The sequence below is a fragment of the Amblyomma maculatum genome, chromosome 1, assembly GCF_055883805.1.
Source record: "Amblyomma maculatum isolate TAMU_Amacu chromosome 1, ASM5588380v1, whole genome shotgun sequence".
Taxonomy (NCBI): domain Eukaryota; kingdom Metazoa; phylum Arthropoda; class Arachnida; order Ixodida; family Ixodidae; genus Amblyomma; species Amblyomma maculatum.
In genome coordinates this window covers 489,466,424-489,493,292 of record NC_139344.1, presented here as the reverse complement: position 1 = coordinate 489,493,292, position 26,869 = coordinate 489,466,424, and the positions used below count along the sequence as shown (strand labels likewise).

Genomic DNA, 26,869 nt, shown 5'->3' with positions numbered 1-26,869 from the left:
CAATTGTCGAAAAGGGACAATGTTGGGAGCCCTATGCGGCGCCACGTGCACTCGGGTTTCTGAGGTCAGAACCAGCCTGTGGTTTCTTTGCTGAAGAATAGAAATGTACCTCCTCTCCTCGCCGTTCCCAAGCTTTTCCCGCCAACAAGTGATCACGCCCAACGAATGAATGCCGGACCAGTCAGTGCTTCAGACCATCAGTGCAGTGATGTGTTCGATTGGATGCCGATACCTGAGGGGCGTGCCCTGGATTTGGTTGGTCAACATCTTCAGAGAGGGGCTGGACATAGGGGGGGTTTTAAGGACGCTGCAGAGCACGAAAGGTCGCTCTGGGCCCTGGGTAAACGGCTCATCCAGTCGCTTCTCGCTATGAACTCTTAACGCTTGCCATTTTGCTGATGTACCCTTCTTTTTCGTGTAAATATTGTAAATAAGTTTTCTCAAAGTGCCATTAAACCTGCTTGTACATATTTCGCCAACTTCGAAGATTCAATCCTACTTCAACCCCGAGTCTCTGCACGCTACCAAGTGAAGGCCGGGTCGACATAGCCCCAGCGTCACGACAACTGGTGATCAGCGGTGGGATCTGAATCTACAAGCCCCAACACTGGTGACCAGCGTTGGGATCTGAATCTACAAGCCACAACATCTGATGACTGGAGGTGGGATCTGAATCTACAAGCCACAACATCTGGTGATTGGAGGTGGATCAGAATCTGCAAGCCACAACATCTAGTGATCGGAGGTGGCATCTCAAGCAACAAGCAGGAGCAACAATCGGCCAACAAGAAAGCAGCTCGGAACATCGATCGCATGTGTGGGTGAGTGCTTGGCTTTTCTTCTGATGTGGACCAGGTTCTAGAACAGGGTTAGATTTTAGAACTGGTAAAAAGTGTTGAAACGCCTTTAGGTTTGGTAGTTTGCACTGTTGTTTTGGAAGTAGCCGACACTCGGAGCGATCATGGACCTACAAAAGCTGCAGAAACCGGAACTGTTGCAATTGTGTGAGGAATTGGGAATTGATACAAGTGGTTTGGCACGAAAACCCTTGATTATAAAGGCAATCACTGATCTGGGAACCGATGATGAGGAGCTCAGTGAAGCATGGAACCTCATCGGTCAAAAAAAGGAGCAGCTCAGACAGCAGAAAGAGCGGGAAAAAGAGGAAAAGAGGCGTGAGCGTGAACTTGAGAGGGAAAAAGAGGAAAGGGAGCGCGAACGTGAGTGGGAAAAAGAGGAAAAGAAGCGTGAAAGAGAAGCAAAAAAGCTGGACCAAGAAATTGAGCTCCGGAAATTAGAACTAGAGTTGAGCAAGAGGTCGGGCGATTGTCCCCAGCTAGCGGTACCTCGTCTCAACAAGGAGGCAGATTTCAAGATGTCAAAGTACATGCAGCCATATGTGATATCAGGGGATATCGGTCTGTATCTGGCTAACTTTGAGCGAACTTGCGAAAAACTGTCCTTCCAGCGAGACACTTGGTCTCAGAGATTATTGACGGTTCTGCCCTGCGAGGCAGCGGAGGTTGTCGCGCGGCTAAGCAAGGAGGACGCGGACAACTACGAGAAGGTCAAAGCTTGCCTTCTGAGAAAGTATAGGCTTAGCGCCGAGGCGTTCAGACAACGTTTTCGGAATGCTACTAAGTCCAGGGACGAGAGTTACCCTGAATTCCTGTACAATTTAAGAGTTAATTTGGGCGAGTGGCTAAAGAGCACTGATTCCTACAGTGATAGGGACGCTGTAGTCGAGCGAATTCTTTTGGAGCAGTTTTATAACTGCCTCCCAGAAAAAGAAAGAAATTGGTTACAGGACCGAGGCGAAATTAAGTCGGCAACTGAAGCTGCCGAACTTATTGAGGAGTATGCTTCGCGCCGACAATTCAGCAACCCAGCAGTGGATAGGCCCCGCAATCCCAAGTTCAGTGTGAAAAACCGTCAGGAAAGGCACTTTGCTAGAGTTGGAAACGAAGAAATGAAGGTTTCTTCAGGCAAATTCCCTAGAAAGGACGGCAGTGAGAAAAGTGGGGAAGTGACCAACGTGCAGAACACAAAGAATAAGCTTGAGGCTAGGAAGCCGCTCACATGCTTTAGGTGTAATGAGCAGGGTCACATTGCCGTCAACTGCCGGAAAGAAAAGATTGCTTTCTCGTATGTCAGGGACTGCGATGAAAATATGCAGCTTTTAGAACCCTACCTGCATGACCTAGTAGTCAACGGGAAGCCTTGCAAGGTACTGCGCGATTCGGCCGCAACGATGGATGTTGTCCATCCGGCGTATGTATCGCCTTCCGACTATACAGGACAGTGTGCATGGATCCGACAGGTAGTTGAGGAACAGAGTGTGTGCTTGCCGATCGCGAACGTGGTCATCGAGGGCCCTTTCGGCGAATTAACAACCGAGGCTGCCGTTTCAGGAAAGCTTCCTAAGTGCTATCCGTATTTGTTCTCCAACAAATCGGACATGCTGCTGCGAAAGAGGGGCATCCTTTTCGGAGACAGAGTTGTGCAAGCCTTAACACGTTCAAAGGCGCGAGAACTAGCTACACTGCTCATTCCAGAAAAATCCACAGCGGAGGAAACGGCAGTTAAAACAGTGGTAAATGCGGAAGATAGCAGGTCAGAAAACTTTGAGAGCGAGGCATCTCAGATATGTCAACTTGAAAGTGAGCTTGATGAGACGCGGAATGAGGACGTTCTTGAGAGTAACCTCTTGCCGCCAGTGTCTAGTAATCTCACGAGACTTTTAAGTGGAACCCGAGAGGACTTAGCTATAGAGCAAGCCAATGATCCCAATATACAGGAGATAAGGGAGCGCCACCGCGCCACTAAGACAGCAAACAATATTTCTTTCGAGATGAGAAAGGGAGTGCTGTATCGCTTATTCAAGGATAAGCGCGGAGTAGAGCGGGACCAATTAGTCGTTCCCCAAAAGTACCGCGGAGACTTACTGCGACTTTCCCATGGCAGCTCGTGGTCATGTCACCTTGGAATAAAGAAAACAAAGCAGAGGCTGTTGCAAGAATACTATTGGCCTGGATGTTTTAAGGACACGGAAAATTTTGTACGGTCATGCGACACGTGCCAGCGGGTTGGAAAGGCGCAAGATAAGTGGAAAGCTCCGATGGTGTTAGTACCAATCATTACCGAGCCGTTTCACCGGTTAGTAATAGATGTAGTTGGGCCACTTCCTGTGACAGAGTCAGGGTACCGTTATATCCTCACTATGTTATGCCCAGCCACGAAATTTCCAGAGGCTGTTCCGCTGCGCGAGGTGACGTCCGAGAGTGTAGTGGATTCGCTGCTGTCAGTGTTTGCACGAGTTGGGTTCCCTTCCGAGGTCCAAAGTGATCAGGGTAGCGTTTTCACGAGTGTCCTCACCACCTCATTTCTCGAGCGATGCGGCATTAAGGTAGTGCATAGCTCGATCCATCATCCGCAGAGCAACAGCGTAGAAAGATGGCACTCTGTTCTCAAACGAGTCCTGAGGGGACTGTGCTATGAAAACAAGCGCGAATGGGATACCTGCCTGCCTGCAGCGCTTTTCGCTTTGCGGTCAGTGCCGCACGAATCCACTGGATTTAGCCCAGCCGAGTTGGTGTACGGAAGGTCACTGCGCTCACCTTTGCGAATGGTGCGCGAAGCCTGGGAGGGGCGCGGAGAAGACCCAACAGTAGTAGAATTCATTCTGAACCTCTTGAATCGCTTACATAACACTAAGGAACTCGTTGAGGCCAGCATGAAGTCAGCCCAGGCTCGTTCCAAGGTGTACTATGATAAGACAGCCCGTCAGAGGACGTTTTGTATCGGGGACCAGGTGATGTTGCTGAGAAGTTCAAGGCAGAATAAGCTCGAAGTACAGTGGGAAGGACCGGCTGAAGTCGTTGCAAAGCTTTCTAACACTAACTACGCAGTGAAAATTCTCGGTAGGCGTAAAGAAGTGCGCATTTATCATTGCAATCTTATGAAGCCTTATGTGCAGAGGGAAGCCGTGGTAAATCTAACTTTAAACCTTCCCGAGGAGATGGGGGACAACTTGATTTGCCTCAGCGGAAAAGGAAGCAACGCTCAGGAGCTTCTCAAAAAGACGGAGCAGAGAGGAGAACTAAAGAAATCCCAGCTGTCCGATCTGGGCGAGATAATAACAGAGTTTGAGGCCTGCTTCGTGGACAGGCCAGGCAGAACTGATTTGACTGAGCACGATATTGAGCTGACTTCAGACGTGCCAGTGCGATCAAGGTGCTACCGATTTTCTCCAAGGCAAAGAGAAATTCTGGATAGGGAAGTAACTCGCATGCTGGAATTGGGAGTAATAAAACCCTCGGAAAGCGATTATGCTTCGCCTATGATCTTAGTAGAAGCTCCAGGTAAAGACCCTAGGCCTGTGGTAGACCACCGAAAGCTAAATTCTCTCACCAGGGATCAAGTGTATCCTATTCCGAATATTGAGGAGAGAGTAGAACAGGTCAGTAGAGCGGCATATGTGACTACGCTGGACCTTACTCGAGGATACTGGCAAGTACCGCTCACTGAACGCGCCAGCAGATACGCGGCTTTCGTCACTCCGACGGGCAGCTACCAGCCAACAATGATGAGTTTCGGGCTCAAAAATGCTCCATTTTGTTTTTCCCGACTCATGGATAGGGTTTTAAAGGGGTGTGAAACATTCGCGGTGCCTTATTTAGACGACATTGCGGTTTTTTCCGACTCATGGGCGGACCATATGATACATCTAAGAGCTGTACTGAGCCTTTTGCGTCAAGCTGGACTAACCGTAAAGGCCGAGAAATGTTGCCTGGCAAGGGCGACCGTGGACTACTTGGGTCACAATGTAGGTCAAGGTTTCAGGAAACCCAGCGAGATTAAGATTTCTGCGGTAGCAGACTACCCGCGGCCGAGCACGAAGACGGAAATTCGAGCATTCCTGGGTCTGACTGGGTACTACAATCACTACATTCCTAACTATTCAGCTTTGGCTAGCCCTCTGACCGACGCTCTCCGCAGGACAGAACCGACAAATGTAGTCTGGGACGAACAAAAGGAAGCCTCCTTCGTAAACCTGAAGGCTGTGCTGATTAGCCGTCCGGTATTGCGAGCTCCAGACTATGACCGAGAATTCACGGTCCAGTGTGATGCCAGTGATCGAGGGTTAGGTGCTGTTCTCTGCCAGAGAGATGACGACGGTAATGAGCACCCCGTGCTCTACTTGAGCAGAAAACTGAGTTCTAGAGAGAGGGCTTATTGCGCGTCAGAGAAAGAGTGCGCTTGCATTGTATGGGCCATTCAAAAATTGCAGTGCTATCTTGGAGGGGCCAAATTCACCGTAGAGACGGACCATTGTCCCCTGGCTTGGCTGCAAACTGCGACATCGAAGAACAGTCGCCTTCTTAGGTGGAGCTTGATTTTACAGCAGTACAATTTTGAAATAAGATACAAAAAGGGGAAGTTAAATGGGAATGCGGACGCGCTTAGCCGCTCTTTCTAAGCGGTCCGAGATGTTCCTCACCATGTATCCAAATTGATAATCAGGTTTTTATTTTTTTTTTTCTCGTGCGCTTGTATATGTGTGGCTATGTAAAGCAGCACGTTTGGTTTTCTAGGAATACGTGGGTCCTGAACGTCTTGAGAGTGGGCTTTTCTCGAACAACAATGGCAGTTTTCTTTTAACCTGGTCTCTTCAGACGGGAGCCGAGTGCTTGCTTCGACATGTGGTTGAGTTTCAGACAGCTCGAGCAATTTGGCCTACAACAATCAAGACAACGCGACAAGCAACAGCGAGCTTCAAGCGTTCACGTGCAGGCCATTAAGTCGTCTCTTCATGCAGCAGCTGGGACTGCTGCCCTCCGAGACTCTTCTGGCGGGGGAGGAGGCTGTTACGACCAAGCATCCGCAATTGCGCGCTCTATTGTTCGCCTGTGGGCATGGATAAGTTTTGTGAATATGTGGTGATGGTCCAATGGCTCTAAGTGAGCCTGTTTCCAGGAATCCTGCTTTGTAAGCATGTTTTGCTTTGTGGACAACCTGCAAATGCCAAATTGACCCTGCCAAGAGAACGTCTGGAAAAACACAAAGAAACGTCCCCCTGCGGGAAATAGCAGGAAGTGCTTTCTTTCTTTTGTTCACCCTTCCAGTCGAGAAGTGCTATCCTCCAGTGATGAATGCCTCCTATCCAAAGGAGACGACAGAGTGACATGTCCGCTGACGTGCAGGACAAGAAAGGAGCATGACTCATACGGCCATTAAGTGATTTCCCGGGAATGCAGGAAAGATTTGCAATTGTCGAAAAGGGACAATGTTGGGAGCCCTATGCGGCGCCACGTGCACTCGGGTTTCTGAGGTCAGAACCAGCCTGTGGTTTCTTTGCTGAAGAATAGAAATGTACCTCCTCTCCTCGCCGTTCCCAAGCTTTTCCCGCCAACAAGTGATCACGCCCAACGAATGAATGCCGGACCAGTCAGTGCTTCAGACCATCAGTGCAGTGATGTGTTCGATTGGATGCCGATACCTGAGGGGCGTGCCCTGGATTTGGTTGGTCAACATCTTCAGAGAGGGGCTGGACATAGGGGGGGTTTTAAGGACGCTGCAGAGCACGAAAGGTCGCTCTGGGCCCTGGGTAAACGGCTCATCCAGTCGCTTCTCGCTATGAACTCTTAACGCTTGCCATTTTGCTGATGTACCCTTCTTTTTCGTGTAAATATTGTAAATAAGTTTTCTCAAAGTGCCATTAAACCTGCTTGTACATATTTCGCCAACTTCGAAGATTCAATCCTACTTCAACCCCGAGTCTCTGCACGCTACCAAGTGAAGGCCGGGTCGACATAGCCCCAGCGTCACGACAGTATGCTAGTAACAAGGACGGAGAAATAAAGAGCATTAAGCAACACGTGAAGAACACAGAAGGTAAAACTTTGATAAATTCGATGGAAAAAAAACGGAGTGTGGAATTATACCGAAAGTGGAAAATGCAGATCAAGAAGGAAGATTTCTTTGATAACTCAAGAGGCAGTGCCCTACGTTTTGAAGCTAGATCAGGGTGCCTTAGAACACGCAGCTACAAAAAGAAATTCAACAATGGAGATGACGCATGTGCTGTATGTGGAAACTCCAGTGAAACAATTGACCATATTATACTCGAATAAAATGGTATCCATCCGGAAGTTAGTGCAGGCGCAATCACTGTTCCTGAAGCTGTGGGGTTTAGAGATAACTGTGGCCGGGTGGATAAACCGGCGGTGGAAACTAGCAAAAAACGACTGGAAGATTGTTGGCCTAAAAGCAGAGAAGTGACATAATGTTAGTATTGTAGGTACAAAAATTTAATAAATAGAATGATAGTTTAGTTAACCATTTTAAATCAATAATTAGGATATAGGGAGAAAATGAGCATGATAGCTACTGCTACCACCCCGTTTCAAAGGCGACGCTCCAATATTCCATCCATCCATCCGGCAGCGCCCATGTTAAAACGGTCTATACGCAGTGCCTGGTGTCATCGACGATTCCGGAGCCAAGGAAAAAAGCAAAAATTATCCACATTCATAAGAAAGGGGACTCTAAGGACCTTAAAAATTACAGACCAATCAGCTTACTGTCTGTTACGTATAAGATATTTACTAATGTAATCCCTAATAGAATCAGGACAACCTTAGACTGAATCAAGCAAAGGATCAAGCAGGTTTTCTAAAACCGTACTCTACTATCGATCATACCAATACCATCAACCAGGTGATAGAAAAATGCTCGGAATATAACCAGCCCTTATACATAGCATTCATATATTACGAAAAAGCATTTGACTCGGTAGAAACCTCGGCGGTGATGCAGGCATTGAGAAATTAGGGGGTAGACGAGCCGTACGTGAAAGTGCTGGTATATATAGTGGCTGCACAGCAATCACAGTTTTGCAAAAAGAAAGTAACAAAATTCCCATAAAGAAAGGTGTCAGGCAAGGAGACACGATCTCCCCAGTACTATTCACAGCTTGCTTAGAGGAAGTATTCAGACTTCCAATGGGAGCAGTTAGGGATAAGGGTAGATCGGGAATGCATCAGTAATCTGCGATTTGCTGATGACAATAGCTTGCTAAGGAACTCGGAAGATGAACTGCAAATAATGATTGATGACCTAGACAGGAAAAGTAGAAAGGTAGGTTTGAAAATCAATTATGCAAAAGACTACGGAATGTTCAACAGCATCGGGAAGGAACAGCAATTTACGTCAGGTAGCGAAGCACTGGAAGTAGTAGGCGAATATGTCTACTGGGCAGGTAGTAACCGCAGATCCGGACCATGAAAAGGAAATAACAAGACGAATAAGATTTGGATGGAGCGCATTTGGCAAGCACTCGCAGATTATGACTAGCAGCTTACCGGTATCGCTCAAGAGGAAAGTATATAACATTTGCATCTTACCTGTACTCACCTATGGGGCTGAAACGTGGAGGCTAACCACGAGAATCCTACATAAGCTAAGGACAGCACAGAAGGCTATCGAAAAATGGTAGGGGTAACATTAACAGATAGCAAGCGTGCAGAGTGGGTCCGAGAAATAACTCGTAACTGACATTTTAGTGGAAATCAAGATGAAGAAATGGGCATGGGCAGGACATGTAGTGCGGAAAGAGGATAATTGATGGTCGCTTAGGGTCACAAACTGGATCACAAGGGTAGGAAAGCGCAGCAGGGGGCAGTAGAAAGTTGGGCGGGCTGATGAGGCTAAGATGTTCGCAGTGGTCAAGTGGATGCATGCAGCTAGCACAGAACCGGGTTAATTGAAGAAATATGAAGAGGCCTTCGCCCTGCAGTGGGTATAGTCAGGCTGATGATGATGATTATGATTACTCATCTGTCGAGGTGCGTTGGCATTCTTGCATACATTTCGATACTTCCTTGTGGTCTCCGTCAAGATAAAAATATATAACCTCATTTTTGTCTCACTTAAGCTGCTATTTTTTGGTTGGGCAACTACAACTGAAACAAATATGCATAAAATATACATGTTACAAAAAAGCTGTCCGTTACATAGCCAACGTTGACAACCGTGCTCCAACCGATAAACAATTTTTACAATATCATATTATACCAGTTCACAGCTTGTACAAATATTTCTTAGCAATCAGATACAAAATATCTTCTAAAATATATTAATCGAGTGTTCCTAGACTTAGCTTGTCTCTCACGAACACTACCAGCTTATATACTCCGAAATACAGTGGTTTATTATCCCTTTTTGCCGCACTTGTTATAGAAACCAGATGCTGCGATTCAATATGCCCAATTTATTAAATAAACTAGACTCTATGAATATTGAAATTGCAAAACCGGTGTGTGAAAAATTTGATCCGCCTTAACATGAAATCATAAAATAAATCATCTTAAAATATTCTGTACGCATATGCTGTATGTGCGAAAAAGTTTTGTCTAAAATAATTAGCCAATTTTCTGTTAATTGAAAAATTGCAATGTACTGTGTTTTGTTGTTCCCTGCTGTATGCCATGTAACGGGGGGTCCGGGAGCTCTTCAAGTGGTCTGCGATCCCTTTCCGACCCTGACCTACACATTGTTTTCTCACTGTATACAATACGTGCAGCTAATGTGTGAAAACAATGACCATACCCATACCCAAGCTATGCAAGACATCTGAGGTAAGTTGATGCACCTACTGATAGGTGTGATAGCGAACTTGGTCGGAAATGTCAACAGTGGAGCTACTATGGCTATCGCATAGTCCGTCTGCGAGTGTTCATTTTCTTCCTTTTTCTTTTCTTGTGTGATCATGCAATAAAGTACCTAGCTGCTCGCGAAGCTCGGTTGCAGTTACGCTAAGAAGCGTTTCACAACTTCGCGTTACTAAATGCATTTTTCTACCTTACGACAGTTCACATTATGATGTCAACAGTGAATGTGCTGCAAGTTAGCGAAACATTCTTGTGATCGAAGATAAGAATTAGATTCACAACTGAAACACTCGATATGAGTTCTTTGTTTGAAAATCACAAACAAGCAAAATTACACGGGTTCGCGAGCAGAAAATAAAAATGGGATCAAAATGCTTTCGGTGCATATTCGTAGCACCTTGAAGAAGACCGGCACTGGTAGGACCACATTTTTTTTATTGGATAGCGCTGGCAGCTTAGATTAGGTTGACATCAATTTCGTGCATACAAGCTGCATGCAGGACTACAGAATGTAAATGACAGGCATGAAATTGGCGACATAGTGATTTAAAGGCGGGTTATGCTACCCTGGCAGCTGAACAGCTTAGAAATTTTGGCAGCGTTGAACTACCGTCACATTACGTTTTTCGGTGTACACTCCAGTATACATCCTTTCCGAGCGAGCGCTAAATGCTGACATGCTCACACTAGAAATGACAGTAAATACAAATTAGTGTTGCCAAATTGTGAAACAGAGCTCTGATATTTTTCAAATAACAGGCTCCTACCCCGTCGGCGCCTCACTCGAAGCGCAGGCTCTCCCTTGCCGGTTTCTGGCGACGCAGCAGGCCGCTTCCATCGAGCGGTGTGACTCGGCGTTGTTGATATCTTCTGTATGCGCGCTCCTGATCTGTGCAATATTTCTACCTTGTAATGACATGCTGGAAACCTAGTCTGGGCGGAACTGTGTTTTTGAATTTGTGTGTTTGGGTGCAAAATCTCATTTTATTTTTTTCGTTTTGCGTCTTAATCGCGTCGAGCCTGCTGTCAAAAGCGCATAATGGTGCTACAGAAAAAAAAGGGCACAATAGAGCAGGTATACTGTTTTAAGGACTCGTTGCTATTGTCATTTCCTTGATTATACGCCTGCGTTCGAACGACGCATCGTTAGTGCATTGTGAGCAAAGCACCTGCGTTAAATTTCCCAGCTAGCGCATTCAGTGCTATTCTTCTCATATGTCTGCACTGATGTTTGCTGTTGTCAGCGGAGATAGTTTTCGGCGTTTTTATTCAATTAAGCAATTTCAAGAGTAACTGTCTTTTTTGTTTCCGTGCATACATGTAACATCTGCAGCCATTGTCAACCGTCTTTTCTGATATCGCCTAACTGGGTACACGCAGTGCTGGAACTTAATGTTTTGAACTCACCGCTTCTTATTTTATTTTTTAAGTTGCAGACACCGGAGAAAAATGTTTCTTCTGTGCGCGTTACCCGAAGTGCTTACGAAGCTAGTTCTTGAGGCTTTCAAGCAAAAACTGCCATGTAACGAGTGGTCAAATTCAATAAGCTTTTTATTCACCATAGTTTCAAGTTGCCTGTTTCCTCTAGAAAATTGCTTTTGTGAATTACACATCACTGTCATGAATAAAAATTATCAATGTCTTGGTTTTCTGTCAAACAAGAGTTGCATTTCTATTGCCCTGCCTTTTCTTCGCGCTCATCCCTTTTTCGTTTTAACTGAAATGCAACTACACATTCCCGAGCATAACATTGGGGAACGCGTTTTAGCTATCAAATTAAAATTAGGAAGCACTTGATACGTAATTGTTACCTCCTGCCGCTGGTGCTAAATAACCATCGTATTTGTTTAGAATGCCAAAGCGTGGTGCCTAAATATTTTGCCACAACTTTTCATGTTTACGTTTGCTTTCAGCATAATTTTTTTTATATTCTGTATTCTCATTATTTTATCCTTGTGTTATGAATGCTGTGTAGAATCGAAGGCACATTTGCCTTTCTGTGTCCAGAAACGTAATGCTGCACATATTCGGTGTGGTAGCTTTTTTTTTACATTTATTGTGAACTCATGTTTAAATAAAAGCGCTTTATACATGGTTTCTGCAGTTACATCCTCTGTTTCTTGTATGATTTCTGTAATGTTTTGCACAGCCGGGAACTAAGCACGGTAGAGCGTCGGATTATATGGAATGTTTAGACGGCAGCCATTGCCACTGCAATTAGGCTCGGTTGAATTTCGTAATTACAAGGCGTAAACTGCCGGACTCGTTTTGTTTCCGCGCAATACTGCTGCGCGTGGCTGCGATGTGGTGGGTATGTATGGCATCACAATGTAGCAAAGCCAGCATCCGATTCGCTTTTCTTTTGACGTCTTCGCTCTGCTCTTTGCAGCACACTACTTAAAGATGTTGGCAGAATATATCAAGTTTATATACCACACACAGGCCCTTTTGCGCATACAGAGTCTAACCAAATAGCGCTGCTCCGCCTACAATTTACGAGCACGATAACAACGCCAAAGGTCACTGCCTTTAATTCTTTGAGGACGTCGGTGGGGTGAGATTGTGGCGCCGAGCACCTACGCGAAGCCGTCATGCACAGCGTATCTCTTATTCAACAGAAAGGAACAATTACACGTGACGGCGATGAGCGCTCTTCAATTGCGAACTTGAATGGAACCTAATGACATTGTAAAGGCTCCAGTAAAACGTCTCATATTTGCCTCAAGGGAACATATTTTTCGCAGTGAGCATCTGCTTCCTATATCAGCGGTATGTGCTCCGCATATTTTTTGTATTGTATTGTATTGGGGTTTTATGGCGCATAAGCAACTGAGGCTATCATGCGCCAAGAGCAAGGTTAAAATCTGTTCTTTTTTGAAAAGGGGAAGAAAGTTCGTTTAAGTTTACAGTTTATTCAGAACGTCTGCTTCTTTTAAAAAACTAAGAACACATGTTAAGTTTATTATTGCTCTTTCTCCTAAAAGTAATTTGGGATGGAAAGGGATGGCATGATCATAAAAAATAGTGAAATGCTTTCTCCGTAGTGTCTCTAGTTTTGGGCATGCAATCAGGATGTGGTTGACTGTGAGTACTTCTCCGCATTCTCCACACGTAGGCTTATCTTGTTTCATTAGTAAAAAATTATGTGTGAGATGTGTGTGCCCGATACGCAGACGGCATACTGTAACCTCCATGAATCGTTCCTGATGAGTGCTTGTTTCCCATTCTTCTATTATAGGCTTTACGAGGTGCAATTTATTACTTTCCTGGTTATTCCATATAGACTGCCATATATCCTTTTGTTTTCGTTTAATTAACTTTATGCAATCCTTATAAGGTATGTTTACTTTCTCTATTTCTTTCCTGCCTGCTTGAGCAGCACACACGTCCGCTCTCTCATTTCCTTCAATGCCCATGTGGCTTGGAACCCAACAGAATATTATGTTATGTCCTTGGGCTGATATCTTTATTACATCGTGTATTATGTTACCGAGTAATGGCATGACTGCATTTCTGGAGTTTAGAGCTGTGAGCACACTCAGTGAATCTGTATAGATAACACTGTTCTCAGTACCCTCGTACACAATTTTTGCTACAGCTACCCGGACAGCATAAGACTCGGCTGCAAATACTGATGCACATTGAGGAAGTCGAATAATTTTTTCGGAGTTCCGATCCACTACAGCGCAGCCCACATAGGAGGCAGTTTTTGATCCGTCTGTGTAAAACTCTGTGCATTTGCTGTATTTCTCTTTTAGTGCGTGTAATATATGTTCTGTAGGAGTTTCGCTCTTTTTGAACTGTGTAAGAGTGAGGTCACAGACTGTTGGAAAGTTGTACCATGGGGCCAGGGGCCTATTTTCTTGAGCGACATCAGGCAAGGTGTCCAGAATATGGAGCTCACGGCAAATGTCTTCAAATCGCATTATCAATGGTCTTGTTGTCTGAGGCTTATTTGAGAATATTGTTCGGGAGGGGCAAGTTGTGACAATCGGGTAACAGATGTGTTTTTTCCGTGTCCTTATTTTGAGGACATATGCGCATGTAAGTAAAGCTCGTCTATCTTTCAGAGAAGGCTCGTTAGTTTCAACATAGAGGCTATGCACAGGAGACGTTCTGTATGCACCACAAGCAAGGCGGAGGCCTAAGTTATGCACTGGGTCGAATTTCTTTAAATATGATTGCCTAGCTGATCCATAAACTATGCTTCCATAGTCCAAGGAGGAGCGCACAACGGAGCGATATATATGCAAAAGGCATGCCCTATCAGATCCCCAATGTTTGCGTGAAAGGACTTTTAGGATGTTTAGGGATTTGGAGGCTTTCTTCTTTAGTGCTTGTATGTGAGGGAGAAAAGTGAGTTTTTTGTCAAAAGTAATGCCCAAGAATTTATGGTTATTGTTTATGGGCAATTTGATTTCATTTAGGTGTAAGGTAGGATTGGGCTGTATGCCTCGTTTGAGCGAGAACATAACTGTCACTGTCTTCTGCGGAGAAAATTTAAACCCATTTTCACTGGCCCATTTTGTTAGCTTATTTATTGTTAATTGGATCTGTCTCTCACATGTGGACATGTTGCATGATGTGTAGGCTATTTGAAGGTCGTCCACATAGAGTGAATACATTATGGAATTTGGTATTACTTTACTAATCGAATTCATTTTTACCACGAAAAGTGTGGTGCTTAAAATGCACCCTTGGGGCACACCATTCTCCTGCAGGAAGGTTCTTGATAAAGTGGTCCCAAGACGTACTTGAAACGACCGTGTGACAAAAAGTCACTTAAAACCTTCAGCATTCTGCCACATATGCCTAGATCTGCTAGGTCGCGCAATATCCCATACCTCCAAGCCGTATCATATGCTTTCTCAAGGTCAAAGAAAACGGCAAGGCAATGCTGTCGGTGTATAAAAGCCTCTCTGATAGTGTTTTCAAGACGCACGAGATGGTAAGTTGTTGAGCATCCTTTTTTAAAACCGCACTGATGAATGTTTAAAAGTTGATGAGATTCTAAAACAAAAGTTAGTCTGATGTTTAAAACACTTTCAAATGATTTTGCTAAACAGCTGGTGAGAGCAATGGGCCTATAACTACCAGGAGATGTCGGCTCCTTTCCGGGTTTATAAATGGTATGACAACAGCTTTTTTCCACGCCTCTGGCAATTTTCCTAGGACCCATATTTTGTTAAAAAAGTTTAATAGTGCCTCTATGGCAGGTTCGGATAAGTGGGCGAGCATTTTGTAGTGAATTTGGTCAGGACCAGGTGCAGTTTGTTTACCGGCAGCTAGGACATTTTTTATTTCTTGTAGTGTAATTAAGCTATTAAAGGGTTCTTTTGTACCACTACTTGTAAGGAGTTTTTGTTTCTCTGCTGTGTTTTTGTGTTTTAGGAATGTTTGAGTGTAGTGTGATGAACTGGAAACTTCAGAAAAGTATTCACCTAAAATGTCGGCCTGTTCTTGTATAGTTGTCTGTACTCCGGGGGCTGTTAGAAGGGGAATGGTAAATGGAGAGTAGCTGCCATTTAGTTTTCTAACCTGTTCCCACATTTGTTTTGTTGTTGTTGAGCTATTTATAGAAGTTACATAGTTTTGCCAGGAGGCTTTTTCGGCGTGGCGGCGGATGTAGCGGGCTTTTGCTCTTGCTTTTTTAAACTTGACAAAATTGTCCTGTGTTGGGTATCTGCGAAAAATTCCCCATGCTTTGTTTTGTTCTTTTTTTGCTTGTTTACATTCTTTTGAATACCAGGTTTTGTGATTTTGTTTCACCACTCCTGAGGACTGAGGAATTGCTATATGTGCTGCAGTAAGGATACAATTTGTGTAAGCATCGTTTAGTTCATCTATATTATATTTATCTAGAGTAATTTTTTCTAGGCTGGCCTTCTCTCGGAACAGTGCCCAATCGGCTAAATGCAGCTTCCAGCGTCGCGGCTTGGATGGGATGATTTGTGGTGAAGATGTTAAGCTGATTAGTATAGGTAAGTGATCACTTCCGTGTGGATTATCTAAAACGTCCCATTTAAAATCTGTAAAAATTGATGGTGAGCTGAGGGATAAATCAATACAGCTCATTTTGCCTGAACTAGATGAACAGTAGGTTGGTTTTCCGGTGTTAAGAAGACAGATATTATTACATAGTATAGAATCCTCGATGATTTCGCCTCTCGTATCTGTTTTTCTACTGCCCCAAAGGATGGAATGTGCATTAAAATCTCCTACTATTAAAAATGGTTCTGGAAGCTGCTTTAAAAGATCTTCTAATTCATAACTACTAAATTTAAGGTGCGGCTCTAAGTATATGCAGCACACAGTTATAGTTTTAAAAGCCTGTAAGGTTACCGCTATAGCTTCAAACTTAGTTTTTAGTTTGTGTTCTCGAACTGCTATTCCATTTTTTACTATGATGGCAACGCCACCTGAGAGCCTCAGCGCTTGCTCTCGGTCGCGACGGAAGACTGTATAGTTTTTGAGTATGTTCTTATGTTTGGGACCTAAATTTGTCTCTTGCAAACACAAGGCTAGTGGTGAGTGAGTGGCCAATAAGTGTTTTATGTCATTTATATTAGTTAAAAGTCCTCTGCAGTTCCATTGTAAAAAAGCCATTTTGTATTAAATGAGTAGAGCAAGTTAAGTTTTGTTTTCAGGCCCTCTGATTCGGGGCTTTTCTCGTTTTTGTCGATCCAAGGAGCTGCGCCGTCCGTCTGACGTCGACGGCACAGGACTGCCTTGGCTTGTGTCCATCGCGTCTTCTGACACGCTGGACGCCCGTGCGGACCGCACAGGTGCGTTTGTATTTCCCCTCACCGCATGGTGAGAGGCCTTGAGGCCGGCTGACCTGGGGGTCTGTGCAGCCTGTTTTTCTGGTGGTGGCGCAGCGCTGGCCGCAGCCACCAAGGGCACGGATGGCCCTGCTCCCGGTTCACTGTGTGAAACCTGGGCAGGTGCCAGAGTCTGTTGTGGCTCAGTGCCCTGTTGTGCCACAACAGAATAGGCCGGTTTTTTGGACAGAACACGATTTCGTGCTTCCCGGAAAGTTATGTTTTCTTTGACCTTGATAGTAATGATTTCCTTTTCCTGTTTCCATATTGGGCATGTGCGTGAATAGGCAGGATGACTACCCTCACAGTTGGCACACAAATGTGTCTGAACCTCACATTTTTGGGAATCGTGTTCATGGGAAGCACATTTTGCACATCTCGGCTGGCCGCGGCAGGTCTGGGAGCCGTGACCATAGCGTTGGCACTTGAAACAGCGGCGAGGATTTGGAATATATTTCCTGAGTTGAAGTTTCACATAACCTATTTCGACTGATTCGGGGAGGATACTTTGTGCAAATGTCAGGACAAGGTGCTTGGTCGGAATCTCTTTGTCATCACGCCTCATTTTTATTCTGTAAACATCTGTTACGTTTTGGTCTTTGAGGCCTTCTAGAAGTTCCTCTTCGGTTAGGGATCTGAGGTCATCGTCAGAGATAACTCCGCGGACAGTGTTCAGAGAACGGTGTGGACTGATGGTCACTGGGATTTCTCCAAAAGACTTTAATGTGGACAGTTTATCATGTTGATGATTATAGAAGATTTCCAACAGAAGGTCTCCGTTCGGGAGTTTCTTTACGTTGTAACCCTGACCTATTACTTCTGTCAGTGTCTTGGTCACTATGAAAGGTGAGATTTGTCTAGCCGTTTTCTCAGCGTTGTCACTGTGTACTACATGAAATCGTGGGAACCTGTTTGGGTTTTTCAGGAAGAATTTAGAGGTTTCGTCGGTGCGACCCCTTTTTCGGGATCGATCATGTGAGAGTAAAGAAGCCATAAAATTATGTTGATGTTCGGCCAGGGTGGCGGCCGCCCACCACCGAGCCCAACAAGGGGACGGGACGGGAGCTTCCGAGAAAGTCCAGCCCACGCCAGCCTTACACCCTGACTATAACCAAATATGGCGTAACACAGGGTGGTTAGCCACACAAGGTTAACCCTTGCCGCCTGGAAAATGAAAAATCCAAGAAAAGAGGAGGAGACAGGAAAGTTGTAAGCAAGAAGACAGGAAAGCAAAAGATGGAGGGGAGGACAGGAAAAGGCGACTGCCGATTTCCCACGGTCGGGTCAGGCCGGAGGTGCCGTCTATGGGAAGCGTGGGCCAAAGTGGTGTGTTGCCTCCGCCGAGGGGCCTTAAAGGTCCAAACACTCGGCATCGGCTCAACCACCAGGATCCCCTTTTCCCCAGACACGACGATGCCACGCACGGCTAAGCGTGGGTGCTCGGGGTCCGTGGTGTCGCACAAAACACACAAACACCTGCTTTAACAGGTGCCCCCTGCGGGGGCTCCGCATATTTGGGAGTGAAAATCTACCCCATATGACCTCGCGCTGCATGCCGTAACTGTTCCGTTTTTGAAGAGTGAAAATCCACCCCCAATGAACTCCCGCGGTCATCGGCAAGTGTTCAGTTTTTATTGGGGTAAACTTTTACCCTACTCAAGTCTTTTGAATCAAATCTCGTTTAGGGAGGATGTAGCGGACAACCTATTTACTCCGACTGGATTAGTGTGTAGAGCTATCTTCACCACTCGACGCCATACTTCTTCACCGGTGCGATTTTTCTGAAGCCTCTAGATACGCTTAGGAGTGCAGGCGTTCGTTCAGATCAGGGCCACAATTCTTCCACAAGCCCGTGTTTGGCCACGTGCCCCTTCTGCATCACCTGGCCTCTCCAAGCTGCTTCCGAAATACCTGAGCGCACTTGATCCGTTGAGCCCGTCATGCCTTCGCCAGATCTTTGACGACGTGAGACTACCCATGTCTCTCGATTACAACCCTACAAGGACCGAGACGTTTTGTTGTCCCCTTAAGTGCCAGGATGACTCCCTCTTCTCCTGGAGTCTAAAGAAGATGACGTGGCGCCGGCAACAGATGCGAGCACCAGCTGTTCGAGCGAGGACCTGCAGGCGGCTATCTTGACCTAGCTCTAGTAAGCAAGCTCGCACTACAATAAATCACGTTAGAGCATTCATGATTCTCGCAATGCGAACTAATAACTCCTATCTGCTGTTCCTAAAACCAATGCCATGGTCAACCACAGTCCGGTCTCCAGCCTACTCTGTGCCTGCATTGGCACTGAAGTCGCCCATCAGTAAACTGCGTTTTCACTTTCCCCATCGATGTTTCTACCTCTTAGTGGAAGCTTTCAATAGCCTGGTCATCATGTCCATGTAAGCGTGTAAAATCCTTCAGGTTATACCGCTTACTATGCCTAATTACGATGCTGGCGACGCTCTCCTGGATGCTATATAATTCATCTATTGTACCACCTATATCCTTATTGACAAGGAACCCTGCTCCTAGTTCTCATCGGTCCGGTAAACCTCGACGACATAACATGCTCGCCTTTTCCTTTCAATAAATCCATCTATCTATCTGTTCTGATGAAAGAGTTGGTTTCCAGAGGTGTTCACCAGGATCCGTTCGCATCCGATGGACAATTGCAAGGTACCGGGATTTTGAGCGTCGGTGCTCTTGCACGTAAGGCTCTACCTCTACGCTACAGCTGCCCCCTGCATTTGTCTTACTACCAATTGTGTTGCTGCTTGTTCGTTTTGAAAGGGGGTTTTTACTGTGTTTTAACAGCGATAATAGCCCTCTCGAAGTTGCACGGCCAGTCTAGGCCTCCACAAGCGAGCTCGATCAGCACAGCGGCACTTCGTCGTCCTTATCCTCGTCTTCGTGATATTCTCGCCTACTTATTCCTCGTCTTCGTAATATCCTCGCGTTCGTTTGTGCCCCGCCGCAATGGTGCAGTGGGTAGGGCACTCGATTGTTCGGCCCAAGGATGCGGGACCTAATTCCGGCCGCGGCGGCCACTTCTCAGTGGAGAAAAGCAAGGCGCTTGTGTGCGGTGCAATGTCAGTGCAGGTTAAAGTAAGGCATCTCTCATAGCCTGATTCGATTTGGGACGTTAAACACCAGACAATAAACCGCATTCATTACCTGTTTCTGAGACGCATTTTGCACTATAAATCAAAATAAAAAATTGAGGCTCAAGACTCGTTTGCTATAACCTGGCGAGAGCCGCGCGAGTCTGTGGTGTTTTGTGTCAAGCCCGCTAGAAGAAGCCACGCATCTTCTAAAGGGAGAACACTCATTGTCTGGTTTATCTTCAATTTTTCAAGCACTTCATCATCATCATCATCATCATCAGCCTTATTATACCCACTGCAGGGCGAAGGCCTCTCCCATATTTCTCCACTTAACCCGGTTCTGTGCTAGCTGCATCCACTTGACCCCTGCGAACTTCTTAATCGCATCCGCCCACCTAACTTTCTGCCGCCCCCTGCTACGCTTCATAAAATAAGTGCTTTCAAGCACTTATTTCAAACCAATTTCGTTTTTTAATGTTTCGATCATTTTTACCCTTTTTTCCTTCAGCTCTTTTCTTCAGCGCCCTCCGACGTTCTTGCGCTATTAAGCATTTAGTAGATATTGGCGCAATGCACATATTAGTAGATAGCCAGGAATAATTGAAAACGATAATTCTAGTGGATATCAAAGGGACACTCTAGGCTTCAGTTTTAGCGAAGTCGGGAATAACTGTTTTACAAAATACAATACCAAGACATATCCAGACTTCCAATATGTAGCGCACACACGACGAGGGACTGAGAACGAGAGGACACACACAGCGCTGTGTGTGTCCTCTCGCTCCGTGTCCCTCGTCTTGTGCGCGCTACAGATTGGAAGTATGAACCAACAAGCCCAAATTTCGACATTATTGAAATATCCAGAGTTGCAGAACATAAATATTTCGGGGTATGAGTAAGCGATACACGGGAAAGCACGAGCAGTATATTATCGCAAAGGTCGAAAAGATCGCATTTTGGGAATACAACAGGTATTAGGAGCATTTGGTAGAGCTTTAAGGTGCCAGAACGTACTTCGCGAATGCGGTGTAAAGCCAGAAAGCAGTGGTAAAGTCGAGATTAGATATAAATCAGATGGCTGTTGGACGATAGGCAAACCCACACATCAGGTGGTAAATGGTGATATGGGTAGAGCATTGTCGAAGCACGGGAAGCTGAGAGTAAAATATTAGGTGGAGAAATCGTGAGAAAACTTGACAGTAACAGATCGGGAGCTAGAATATATAAATGCCTAAAAAGTGTTTGGCTCAAAATGGAGGTAAAGGAGTAGAAAAGAAACCGGTAAGTATGTAGGACACAATGTCGGAAGCGCGAAGCAGCAAGTCAAAGACACAGAACAGAAAAATTTGATAAATTTTATGGGAAAGAAGAAGAGTGTAGAAAGATTTTGAAAGAGGAAAAGGCAAATCAGGAAGAAATCCGTATTTGTCATTCTGGAAAGGCAGAACCCTATTTTTTGAGCAGAACTTTTTGCTGGGATAGTTGGTTCATTGTGACTTGAGTGAAAACAGCGCGAAAGAAGCCCGATGGTTAGTGAGCGCTATGCTTACCGAAAGCTCATTAGCCAATACCTGTTAAGGCAATTAAACTCGCTTGTCCTTGTTGATCCCTTCGGAACAAAGAACTCGACGGAAATTATTGCGTTCTTTCAATCATGCAAAAGCATTGGTAGCGTGTTTTCGGTAGATGCTAAGGACCTTTTCTATTCTATTCCACACAAAAATCTGTTCCCGGCTGTTCACTCTTGTATTGAAAAGAAAGGTGTTTCATTTCAAAATTCGGCCGGTATTTCGATGAGAGTATTTTATCTTTGTTGGAATTCGACCTTAGTGCCACAGTGGTTGAGTTTGACAATTAGGTGTACATACAGAAAAAAGGAATTTGCATTGGGTCCTGCGTAGCGCCTGTGTTAAGTGATATCTTTCTCGCAGCAGTGGACAGGAGTGTGGATGATAGGTTTGAGAAGAGCAAAGTCCTAAAGGTTTTCCGGTATGTCGACGATTTTTTAGTTGTGTTAAGCAGGCAAGATGCACCAACTTACAGAGCCGCTGCAAATGAAATTCTAGATACGTTTAAAGAACTCAGCCATTGTTTGGAATTCACGTGTGAATTGCCACAAAACAACAAATTGGAACTCTCCTTGGAACCAGACAGATTCTGTTTGATGTACAAACCTCGGAGTCAAAAAGGGCTGTTGCCCTACGAGTCGGCTCACTCAAAAATAGTCAAACGAGCGATAGCCACATCAGGATTAGGTTCTGCAATAATGAGATCATGTGAGCACTGCATGCAGGAAAGCTTCCAACTGTAGGCAGCACGGCTACTACGGGCAGGTTTTCCGAAGACAGTGATATCGGCAGTGACTGAAGCTTTGCTCCAAAACGTTAAAGGCAAAAAGACAAATGTTACCCAGGAAGGCAACAGCAGGGCGAGACCAACCGCTGTCCCGTATTCCCACCGTGTAGCCCATAACTTGAAAAAAGTTGCCAATAAGTATAAGATTCCTGTAGTGTTTTCTGCCCCTTCTAAGCTACCTACGTTGTGTCATAGGATAAACAACGAAAAACCAAGAGAACAAACCTGTGGCGTGAAGACCTAACATGTTCGTCAGGTGTAGGTAAGGGGTGATATACCAGATTCCGCTTACATGCGACAAAGTTTATATCGGACAAACCGGAAGGTGCTTGAACTAACGTTTAAGGGAACACGAGCGCTCACTTGGAAACGGCACTGGCTCTAATTTAGTATGCCTCGTTTACGCGAAACAGTTGTTCTAGATAGAAGTAGGGATAGCGTAGCCCGGGAGTTGAAGCGTTCTTTATAAAAACAAAGGGCTCGGATTGTGTGAGCGATGCCTCAAACTCTTTGTACGAGAGTGAACTTGCCTTCTTGGAACAACTTTGTTAGGTTTTTCGCTCACTACGCGTGTTTTAATCGTTGATTTCTTCGTTTTTCGTGAAGGTCTGTGCGCAATTTTTATCCACACGTGGTCATTTTCTATCAGTTCAGTTCAGTCGTTCAGTCGTGTCCGACTCTTCGTGACCCTATGGACCATGTCACGCCACGCTTTCCGGTCTCTCACTATCTTCCTAACATCACATAACTTCATCTGCAGTGCCTCGAGGATGCCATCTAACCATCGCGTTCGCTGCCTACCCCTTCTCCGGCGACCCTCAACCTTTCCCAATATCAAATCTTTCTCCAGCCACTCCTCTCTTCTCATCAGATGACCAAAGTAGCTGAGCTTTTTAATAATTTGACCCTCCAAAAAGCAGTCAGGGTTTATGGTCGACAATATGGACTGATTTGATCCTCTGGCAGTCCAAGGAACTCTCAAGAGTCTTCGCCAGCACCACAATTCAAACGCGTTAATTCTTCGGCGGTCAGCCTTTTTCACCGTCCAACTCTTGCATTCATCTATCAGTTTTTATCATTTCCACAATTTCATTTCGTCAGTTTTTATCGGTTTTATACTTGTTACCTGCTAGCGATGTTTTATCTGTTTTATGGTTTTTCACACCATGTTTCATTGACTGTTTATGTCTTCAAGTGTAACTTTTTTCACTTTGTTTTCATCCATTTTCGAAGTCAGTTGACTTGTAACTTTTACCGTTTTTTTTTGGCTCTTTACACCATGCATGTTGCTTTTAATGTTTTTGTCATCAAGTTTAACTTCTTCATTTTGTTTTCATCTCTTGTTGAAATCAGCACACTTTTAGCTTTATCACCCTGTTATGTTTTTATCGCTTTTTGGCTCTTTACCTCCATGTGACGTTGACGGCATCTGCTTATCTTTTCCACTGCCTTCGTATATATTGTACGAGCTTAGTTCAATAAAATTCAGTCGTCAGTCAGCGCTCTTTCCTGTCCCTTCTTCGCTTCGGGCTTCTTTCGCGCTGTTTTCACTCAAGTCCTATTTTTTGAGGCTGCATCCGGTTGCCTTACTACGCGCGGCTACAAAAAGAAATTTAACTAAAATGACACCTGCGCAGTGTGTGATAAATCCGTAGAAACAACTGAACATATTATAATAGCTTGTTGTAGAATGCATGCAAGCAGAGCCACTGTGCCATACGTCCAGGGTGTACTTATGCCAGTGGACGGATGAATGGATCTGGTTGGTCGATAGCAAAAAGTGGCTGGGAGTCTGGAGGCTAAAGAGCACATATAAGATTGAGTAGGTAAAAAAAAAAAAAAACTCTGCTAGCTGAAATGAAGAGTTGACGGATTTGTAACAGCATACAAAATTCTAGGCAGAAAAAAGACCAGCAAAGTGGAAACTGCCACCACCTATCTACAAGAGGGATGCTCCCCGTCCGTCCATCCACGCTAGTCACACGTTTTTGATCGGCTACACAAAGGCTGTCACAGAAAAATAGATCGTCTGCTATCTGACTTTGACAGCACATTGGCCTGAACCTGAATAGCACCTCATTGACTGGCTCCCGATGCCTCCCACTCAGGGGGCGCTCAAATCCGGCACACTCACCCGCTCCAATGGAGGCTACGGTGGCGGCGCAGAGGCACGGGGGTAGACACAATCGCCCGAACAGTGGCCTCAGCGGGCTCGACGCGGAACACTTGAACGCACAGCGCCTGCTGTGAGCGGCCTACAAAAGAAAGCCGTCGGTCAGTCACACCACTCTGATAAAACATATTTGAAATTGTAGGTCACCTGACCTTTTTGTGTGTGTGTGTGTGTGGGAAGATCAGTGAAAACTGTTGCGCCCACTCCACGAATCCCCTTAGGGAAAAAGGCCATATGCAATGTATTCTGTCTCTTTCAATTTAATTATTCATTAGTTGGCACCTGTACTTAAGATGCAAAACAAATGCGTTATAACTGACATCATCATCATCATCATCAGCCTAACTATACCCACTACAGGGCGCAGGCCTCTCCCATATTTCTCCAATTAACCTGGTTCTGCGCTAGCTAGAAACCCATCAACGAATTAGCGGTGAGCGGGAGGGCCGAATAGTTCAGGATCTCGCTACAGAATAGATATTCAGCTCTAAACGAGAATGGCGACATTACCCTACAAGCAATGAACAATAATTTCAGAGATGTCATTACTGAATGTGCGGTAGAAGTAGGCGGTAGGATAGTTAGAGAGGATACCGGCAAGCTGTCTAAGGAGACGAAAGATTTGATTAAGAAACGCCAGAGTATGAAAGCTTCCAATCCAACAGACCAGATTGAATTGGCCGAGATATCTGTTAACTGTTAACTTCAAAAACACAATACTGGAACCCACCAGGATAACATCTACAGCTGCTACAATACTAGATCATATTTTATGCAATATCGAAAATATTACATCAGGTGTGTATGATACAATAATTACTGACCATTCTCCAGTATTTGCACTTTACATAGGGTACAACAAGGTACTAATCACTCGCGTTCTAAGACCACCCGACTTAATAACGTTTTGTTAAAAAGAAAACTGCAGCTACTGAATCCAGAGAGTGTATTTTATGCTGATGTGCACTCAGAGTGTGCAAATTTTGTAAATGTATTGAAGACTACAATATCTGAATGCACAATTTATTATCAAAGAAAATACGACAGGACTCTTAATCCTTGGATGACCGAGACGATACTGAGAGCAATAAAAGAAAAGGATACTTGGTACAGTAAGTGGAAGAAGCAGAAAGAGAATGTGTATTATTTGCAGCAATTTCGCATTGCTCGAAATTCAGTGCTGTCCATGATAAGGAGGAAAAAAGAATATAAAACGTCGCTTATTGAACGAGCTAATAGGAACACTAAACGAATATGGAATGTGATAAATGATGTAATTGGCAAGCCTCCTACAAGGTACGTCTATCCCGATGTAGTAAATAATGACAGAGCATTAGATTTAATACATATTTTACCAGCTGGCACAACATATACCACTTACTCCATGCACTTACACTTGATACAATTACTGATATAATTGGAAGCTTGAGTAGCGCCAAAGCTGCAGGGCCACACGGGATACCAGTGAAAGTTGTGAAAGATAATGTTGAGATTGTTGCACCCCTTTTGCTCCATATATTTAATCACGCAATAGAGAAAAGTATTTATCCCGACATACTGAAAATAGCAAAAGTCATCCCTGTATATAAAAACGATAATGATCCAGGCAGCTATCGTCCAATATCGGTGCTTAGTGTAATAAATACTATTTTTGAAAAAGCTATAGCAATACAAGTACGCTATTATTTGAAAGAAAATAATATTGTTTCTCAATGTCAGCATGGCTTCCGATCTACATCCACAGCGGTTCTCAAACTTACACAGTCTATATATACATCTTTACACAATAATGAAATTCCGGTTGTATTGTTTCTTGGTTTAAAAAAAGCTTTCGATACTGTTAGTTACTCTATTCTGTTGAAAAAGCTTGAACACTCCTCGGGTCCACACTTGACTTTTTTGCTAGTTATCTCTCAAACAGGAAGCAATACGTTTATCTTCATAGTTTTTCCTCCCCCCTTTAAACAGTTGAAACGGGCGTGCCCCAAGGCTCTGTTCTAGGCCCTATTTTGTTCTCTTTATATATTAATGATCTCCCTCAGATTTTATCTTCATCTAAGGCTGTTCTTTACGGTGATGACACGGCAGTAATATTTTCAGGCAAGTTACTTTTAGAATTGGAAGCAGTAATTAATTCCGAAGCATGTGGAATAGACGAATGGTTTAACTGCAATAAACTCACGCTAAATAAATCAAAAACAAAATTTGTTCTATTTCGTCCCAGAAATAAGTTCTTTAATTCTTCTAGCCTCAATATTTTAATTGATGGAGCAGCCTTGGATGAGACAGAATCAATAAATTATTTAGGTATTACAATTGACAACCAGTTGAACTTTAAAGAACACATTACAAATCTGTGTTCGAAACTTGCTTCAGCTTGTTATATTCTTTTTCGAACACGATTATATTTCTGTACCCGTATATTAAAAATGGTTCACTTTGCCATATTTCATTCTCACCTTATCTATTGCAGCGAGCCGTGGGCATTCACATTTAAGACATACTTAGATCCCATCATTCGTCTTCAAAAAAGAGCCGTATAATGACCTTCTCGCACTGGCACTCATCTACACCTTTATTGTTCTCAGAGCTACATATACTCCCTTTTACTCTTGCGTCGGAAATGAAAGTTTGCTCTGTAGTAAATGCCATTCTCCTGAATGCTCACCCTTTACCAATTACAATATTTGTTACACCCAACAGGAACACCAGAAATGCAAGCAATCTAAACTTTAACCTTCCTATCAAAAGAAA

The 26,869-nt window shown here is 44.5% G+C and overlaps 1 protein-coding gene across 1 annotated transcript in view; it reads right to left on the bottom strand.

Annotated features, from left to right (window-relative positions):
* Positions 1 to 26,869, bottom strand: part of LOC146210163 (WD repeat and HMG-box DNA-binding protein 1-like) — a 279,351-nt gene that overhangs the window by 51,043 nt on the left and 201,439 nt on the right. The window contains exon 5 of the mRNA XM_084608267.1: positions 24,077 to 24,197. Within this exon, the coding sequence (XP_084464393.1) occupies positions 24,077 to 24,197 (121 nt within the window). The remainder of the gene's footprint in view (positions 1 to 24,076; positions 24,198 to 26,869) is intronic.